A 6,328-nucleotide genomic window follows, 5' to 3' on the forward strand; every position below is an offset into this window, starting at 1 on the left:
GAGAGAGAGAGAGAGAGAGAGAGAGAGAGAGAGAGAGAGAGAGAGAGAGAGAGAGAGAGAGAGAGAGCGAGAGAGAGCGAGAGAGAGAGATAGAGAGTGAGAGAGAGATAGAGAGTGAGAGAGAGAGAGAGAGAGAGAGAGAGAGAGAGAGAGAGCGAGAGAGCGAGAGCGAGAGATAGAGAGAGAGAGAGAGCGAGAGAGAGAGATAGAGAGTGAGAGAGAGATATAGAGTGAGAGAGTGAGAGAGAGAGAGAGAGAGAGAGCGAGAGAGAGAGAGAGAGAGAGAGAGAGAGCGAGAGAGCGAGAGAGAGAGAGAGATAGAGAGTGAGAGAGAGAGAGAGAGAGAGAGAGAGAGAGAGAGAGAGAGAGAGAGAGAGAGAGAGGAGGGGTTCAATAAGGGAAAGAAACTAAAATGAGGAAGTTTGGGTTGTATGATGGTAAATCTATCCGTCACTTCATCTCTACGCATGTCTTGCTCTTCTCTATTTATATTGCGCAACATTTTTTTTTGCAATGTGAAAAAAAGTGACAAAATCCTGTTTATTAAATAAAAAGTAACTTTTTATTATTGTTAGTTAAAAGATTCAATAAAAAGTTACTTTTGCTACTCGAAAAGTAACAATATTCTAGGTTTTTTTTTGTAACTTATTATTGTTAGGATTACTTACTGAATAAAATACCTTTTAATTATTCTGAAGTAACGATATTAAAAACATAACTTATTATTGTTACTAAAAAAGTAACAATATTCTACTTATCAGAAACGTCACGTATTGTCACTTAATATAACATTTTCTACTTATTAAATAAAAAGTAAGTAATATCCTACTTATCAAACATGTAACTTGAAATGATTTTTTACTTAAAGTAACAATAACCTACTTATGAAGAGAGTAACTTTTTTATTATTGTTACTTAAAAAGTACCAACATCCTACTTGATTACAAAAACTTAATGTATTTAATTTTATATGAACAATATACTAATTATTATTTATTTTTTATTATTGTTACCTAAAAGTAACAATATCGTGCTAATTTCATAAAAAGTAACTTTTTATTATTGTTACTTAAAAAAGTAACAATATCTTTTATATAATATCAAATGACAGCTACTAATGTACCAAACAGGAAGTAAGCTGATGTTTAGTAATTTCATTTCTCCAAATATATGATGACATTCTGAGTGAGTGTTTTTGAAGTTTCCTCGCTGCAGTGCTAATATCACACTGATAAACACACTGCGTGAGTGTGTGTGTGTGTGTGTGTGTGTGTGTGTGTGTGTGCATGCATAGAGAGGAGAAGCAGATGCAAGATATGCACACATATAAAGACAATCCGGAAAAAGCAGAAACAAATAGGGTGACCACAGGTGCACTTGTTTATCTGATGACCTAGACTAGTGCACACACACACCTCCACACACACACACACACACACACACACACACACACACTGAGCTGAGTTCCGGTGCTCGGATGCTAAGGATGCAGTGAGACAGGAAACAGTTGCTGTCACACACACACACACACACACACAAGCTGTCGCACTGACCGTGAATCATCTCTGAACACACACTCTCACACACCTGCCCTCGTGCAGCTGGACACTAGCTGATCTCTCGTCAGTTCTCACTCAGTGTTTCCAGCCTCTCGCTGTGTGTGTGTGTGTGTGTGTGTGTGTGTGTGTGTGTGTGTGTTCAAAGTTCAGCGCTCACCATCTCAGTTTCGTTTATTTCACTGTGACATTTCGCAGGTTATTTCACAGCTTATGTGAAGTCTATAAAGGCTTCTACTGTTGTGCAAGTTTAATGTCAGCTGAAGCTTTTATGTGTATTTTATGTGCATATAATAATGTAATAACCACAAGCCATCACCAAGATAATACTGATGCTTGACTTAGCAAATACCACTTCTGCAATAGTAGTAATAAATGTGACCCTGGATCACTAAACCTCGAGTCGCACGGGGATATCTGTGGCAATAGCCAACAATACACTGTATGGGGCAAAATTATCCATTTTTCTTTTATGCCAAAAATCATTAGGATATTAAGATCATGTTCCATTAAGATATTTTGTACATTTCCTACCATAAATATATATATAAAACATATTTCTGTGTATGTGAATGCAGCACAATCGCCAACATAAATGCACAACTTTAAAGGAGATTTTCTCAATATTTCGATTGTTTTTTTTTTTTTTTTTTTTTTTACCCTCAGATTCCAGATTGCCAAATATTGTTATATCCTAACAAATCATACATCAATGGAAAGTCTATTTATTCAGCTTTCAGGTGATATTAAAAAAATAATAATAAAATACCCTCCCTTGTGACTGGTTTTGTGGTCCAGGGTCAGATGTTAATATTAATAATAATAATAATAATTCTAAAAAACAACAACTGATTGTCAGTCATTTATTATGTTCCACCCTACTGGTCAACACAGATTCACACACGTCTCTTTCATCGGCAGAACTAAAGGAGCTCAGTATGATTTGACTGTGCTGCCATCTAGTGATAGCACATATCATATCAGTGTGTCTAAAATAATATCTGATTATTAAACACCTACGTGTCCTACTGAACTACTGTCTGAAGTGTGAATTACAAGTAGCCTAATTGTAGCCTGTATTTTATATTGTGTGTGTATACACATTTTATATTATACGTATTTATAAAGTTAATCTTATCTATAATCGCTTGATGATTATTACATGTTAATAAAATAATAATAAAATAAAAAAAGTTTCGCATGTGTAAAACGCGAGTCCCTGCGCGCTGATTGGCTGCCGCGCGGACACTCGGTGAGCTCTGATTGGCTGAGAGCCGAAAGTTGAGCTACGGAAGCGGAACACATCCGTCGCTGGACGGACGGAGGGTTTCAACTGGTTTTCCTGCAAGAACTCATTCACAAACACCGTTTAAAAGGCTCTTTCTGTGACAAAACAGCATGGATGATGTGCGGAGGTTGTGTGTGTCTCTGCTCGCGGTGTGTATCGGCGCGGTGAACGCGTTCAGTCCCACGGACAGCGAGTTCACGTTTCTGCTGCCAGCCGCCAGTAAAGAGTGTTTCTACCAGAGCGCCGTTCACAACGGCAGCATCGAGATCGAGTACCAGGTAACGTTACATCGCTAACTGTGAACATGTGACACGGAGCGTTACATCATTTACTGTGAACTGATACATGTGACAGGGAACGCTTTCAGGACTGTAGATAACGCTCTGGAGAGGTTTTCCTCAAAGTTACGAGCAAACGTTCTTCCTGTGACGTCAATGTAGCGTTCATTCAGTCTAATGTTCTTACAATGTTCGCTCAAAAACATTAGGTAACACGTTTGTCCTTATATATACACAGTAATAACAGTAAATTATGCACAATTACATGAAACTAACCCTCAACCAAATCCTATAGTACATGTAGTTAATTAATATTACTCAGTACTTAAATATATAATTACACTGTAACAATGGCACCTTAAAATAAAGTGTAACCAAACATTATTATTTATAATATTTGAGCAGAATTTGCTAAATTTTCGGTTACAATAAATATGTTTTGTTTGACAATCTATAAGAACATTGATGTATAATTATTGGCGAGCTCTACATGAGTACCACAGCTAAACTACAGGACAGTGGGTGTGAGATGTTTGTTTATCGTGGCCTGTTGTATATCCTGCCTCAGATCCGTGATGAAATGATAATCATAAAAACCTGAATCATTGAAATGATGATTGAATGAATCATTCATCATTGAAATGACAATCATATTCAGTCAACAGTCACAAATATGATTCTCGTAGGTTATATATATATGATATATACATAAGAGAGTGAATGATGTTTACCTGGAAAACTGTGATAGGATGCTGTGGTTGGTATTCCTGTGCAGTTGTTAAGGAGTTCTGAGTGGTTGCTAGGGTGTAAAGGAGGATATGATAGGAGGTTATTTTCCCTCAGGTGATCGCAGGAGCAGGTATGGATGTGGACTTCTCCGTCGTCTCTCCCGAGGGAATGTACCTGGTCTCGGAGTTTCGGCGTTCTGACGGCGTTCATATGTGAGTGTTTGCATTTCCCTCGCTCAACATGTATTTATGGGCATCATACTGTGGGACTTGAATATGATGATTAGCTAGTACCATGGTATTTAGTACCACCTCATCATACATAACTGTACCATAGTACTGCCGCAGTAGGTCTTTGAAAGTGTTCACACAGAACGCGTTTTGCGTTCTCGCCTGTGATTGGTCCGTTGTGTTTTCAGGGTGGAGCCCACAGAGGCGGGAGATTATCAGATCTGCTTCGACAACACCTTCAGCAGGTTCTCCGAGAAGATGGTCTTCTTCGAGGTCATCCTGGACAGCCCGTCCAATGACGCGGGAGCGGACGACGAGTGGGCGGGGCTAGGAGAGCCAGAGAGCCTATTGGAGTACAAGCTGGACGACATTAAGGTGTCACATGATTATATAGCGTTGAGTTATAAATGATTATTCTTAGTGAAATATAATTCGCTCTATGGGCAACATCAAATCATCTTAGTTTAAGTAGAAGTAATGTTCATAGTAATTCATTTACAATTGAAGGCTATGGGCCAAGTGTCTGGGTGACCCCTGTGTTTTTTGTTAAAGCCCTTACATTAATTAGTCTGAGCATTTTTTATTTGATCAGTGAATTATTTTTGATGCGTTATTCGATGATTATTAGTGTTTAACAGATCAATGTGAAAAATTAATGGTCCCCCAGATAGGCGTTATTAACTTTCAACAGTTTTATTTTAATGTAAGAATAACAAGAACCGCATTGAACACGCAAAATAGAATTTCTCATTTTTTTATGTTTATTTTTGGGTGAAATATGACCTGGACATGTTTTCATGATATTTGACAGATCTTCAGTTGTATTTAACCATGTAAGCTGGTTTCTTCTAACTAGGCAAGGTCATTTCGACTATATTCTGACTTTTCCTCAAGACAAAAACTCACAATTACAAAAAAAGAAAATAATAATTTCACGGGACTTTTTCACGTGTTCGTGTCTTTCTCAGAATTGCGTGTTTATATCTCGCAATTTGGACTTGCAACAAAAAAAAAGGTCATAATTCTGAGAAAGTCACAATTACCTTTTTTATATATTTTATATGCCGTGGTGTAAACGAGCTTCCATATCTAACCCAGAGTATAAACCGCTGGAATATCCAGTTGAATAACCTGGTGTTTCCCGTGGCAGGAGTCCATGGAGGCGGTCCACCGGCGTCTGGAGCGCAGTCGTCAGATGCAGACGGTCCTGCGCGCCTTCGAGGCTCGCGACCGAAACCTGCTGGAGGACAACCTGTGGCGGGTCTCCTTCTGGTCCTGTGTCAACATGCTGGTCATGCTGAGCGTAGCGCTCACTCAGGTCTACACCGTCCGGCGGCTGTTCGACGACAAGCGGAGAGTCTGCTCCTAACACACACACACACACACACACACACGCTCGTGTGTCAAGACCCGAGACGAGACGGAGACCGCCGTGCCTTTAGATGGAGTAGACGCTTTCCTATTGGACGATCCTTCGTGGTGTTTCCGGGTGCCTGTGAAGTTCAGTCACGCACAGTCGAAAATATCGAACTGCTGAAATAATAATAATAATAATAATATCAGACTGCGAACCAATCGTCTGATTGTCTTGAGGACGCAAGACTTCACATTTCTGTCCGTTTCATGTCTTCCTGTCATAGTTTTGTCACTGTTTTTTTTTTTAGTCCTGTCATTTCATGCTGCGAGATGATGGCGTTTCGGGAGAGTGTGACGTTACAGTTAGCAAAGGGAATCTTCTGTACAGCCTTTTTAAAGACTTTTACACAATAAAACAAATAAAATGGGTCATATATTTGTACGTGGTGTCGCTAGTGTTCAAATCGACTCTTTACTGTGTTAGAACAGTCATGGTCTTATTGCACACAGATCACTCCTGCACATTATTCTGAAGAATAAGAATTAGAATTAAATTCAACCTTTGCAGGGAGTTTGATTGACAGGCGATCTGACCAATCATTGTACGCCGAATCCGCCATTTTGTCTGACAAAGCAGGAGAGTTAGTAGATTAACGTCGGTGGTGACATTTTTTTTTGTTAATGAAAGGAATGTACTATATATTTTAGTTTAATAATGTTTTATATTTAATATTTTGTATTTTTAGGGGATTTTTTCTTGTACTAAATTATATTTACGCTGTATTTATAATCCATTTAGACCTGAACATTTAATTTCCAACTTAAACTGTGGTAAATCTTGAAGCACAGACTTAAGATTGGTCTCTTTTCAAAGACGACACTTGGCAGATC

The 6,328-nt window shown here is 38.7% G+C and overlaps 2 protein-coding genes across 2 annotated transcripts in view; both read left to right on the forward strand.

Moving 5' to 3' along the window:
* LOC309495481 (adhesion G protein-coupled receptor L1) overlaps positions 1 to 6,328 on the forward strand; it is a 163,220-nt gene that overhangs the window by 134,039 nt on the left and 22,853 nt on the right. The gene's annotated exons all lie outside the window — the stretch shown is intronic.
* tmed1b (transmembrane p24 trafficking protein 1b) lies at positions 2,829 to 5,879 on the forward strand. The gene is made up of 4 exons (XM_082165267.1): positions 2,829 to 3,122; positions 3,966 to 4,063; positions 4,270 to 4,456; positions 5,232 to 5,879. The coding sequence occupies exons 1-4, from the start codon at positions 2,955 to 2,957 to the stop codon at positions 5,448 to 5,450; spliced, it is 672 nt and encodes a 223-aa protein (XP_082021393.1). The 5' UTR covers positions 2,829 to 2,954; the 3' UTR covers positions 5,451 to 5,879.

The sequence above is a fragment of the Leuciscus leuciscus genome, assembly GCF_965113295.1.
Source record: "Leuciscus leuciscus genome assembly, chromosome: 3".
NCBI classification, from domain to species: domain Eukaryota; kingdom Metazoa; phylum Chordata; class Actinopteri; order Cypriniformes; family Leuciscidae; genus Leuciscus; species Leuciscus leuciscus.

What these genes read in the sequence shown, in the direction of transcription:
- tmed1b (XM_082165267.1), top strand. Translation starts at nt 2,955, where the DNA reads ATGGATGATGTGCGGAGGTTGTGTGTGTCTCTGCTCGCGGTGTGTATC. An exon ending in GCATCGAGATCGAGTACCAG is followed by an intron (nt 3,123 to 3,965) that starts GTAACGTTACAT and finishes ATTTTCCCTCAG; the next exon opens with GTGATCGCAGGAGCAGGTAT. An exon ending in CGTTCTGACGGCGTTCATAT is followed by an intron (nt 4,064 to 4,269) that starts GTGAGTGTTTGC and finishes TTGTGTTTTCAG; the next exon opens with GGTGGAGCCCACAGAGGCGG.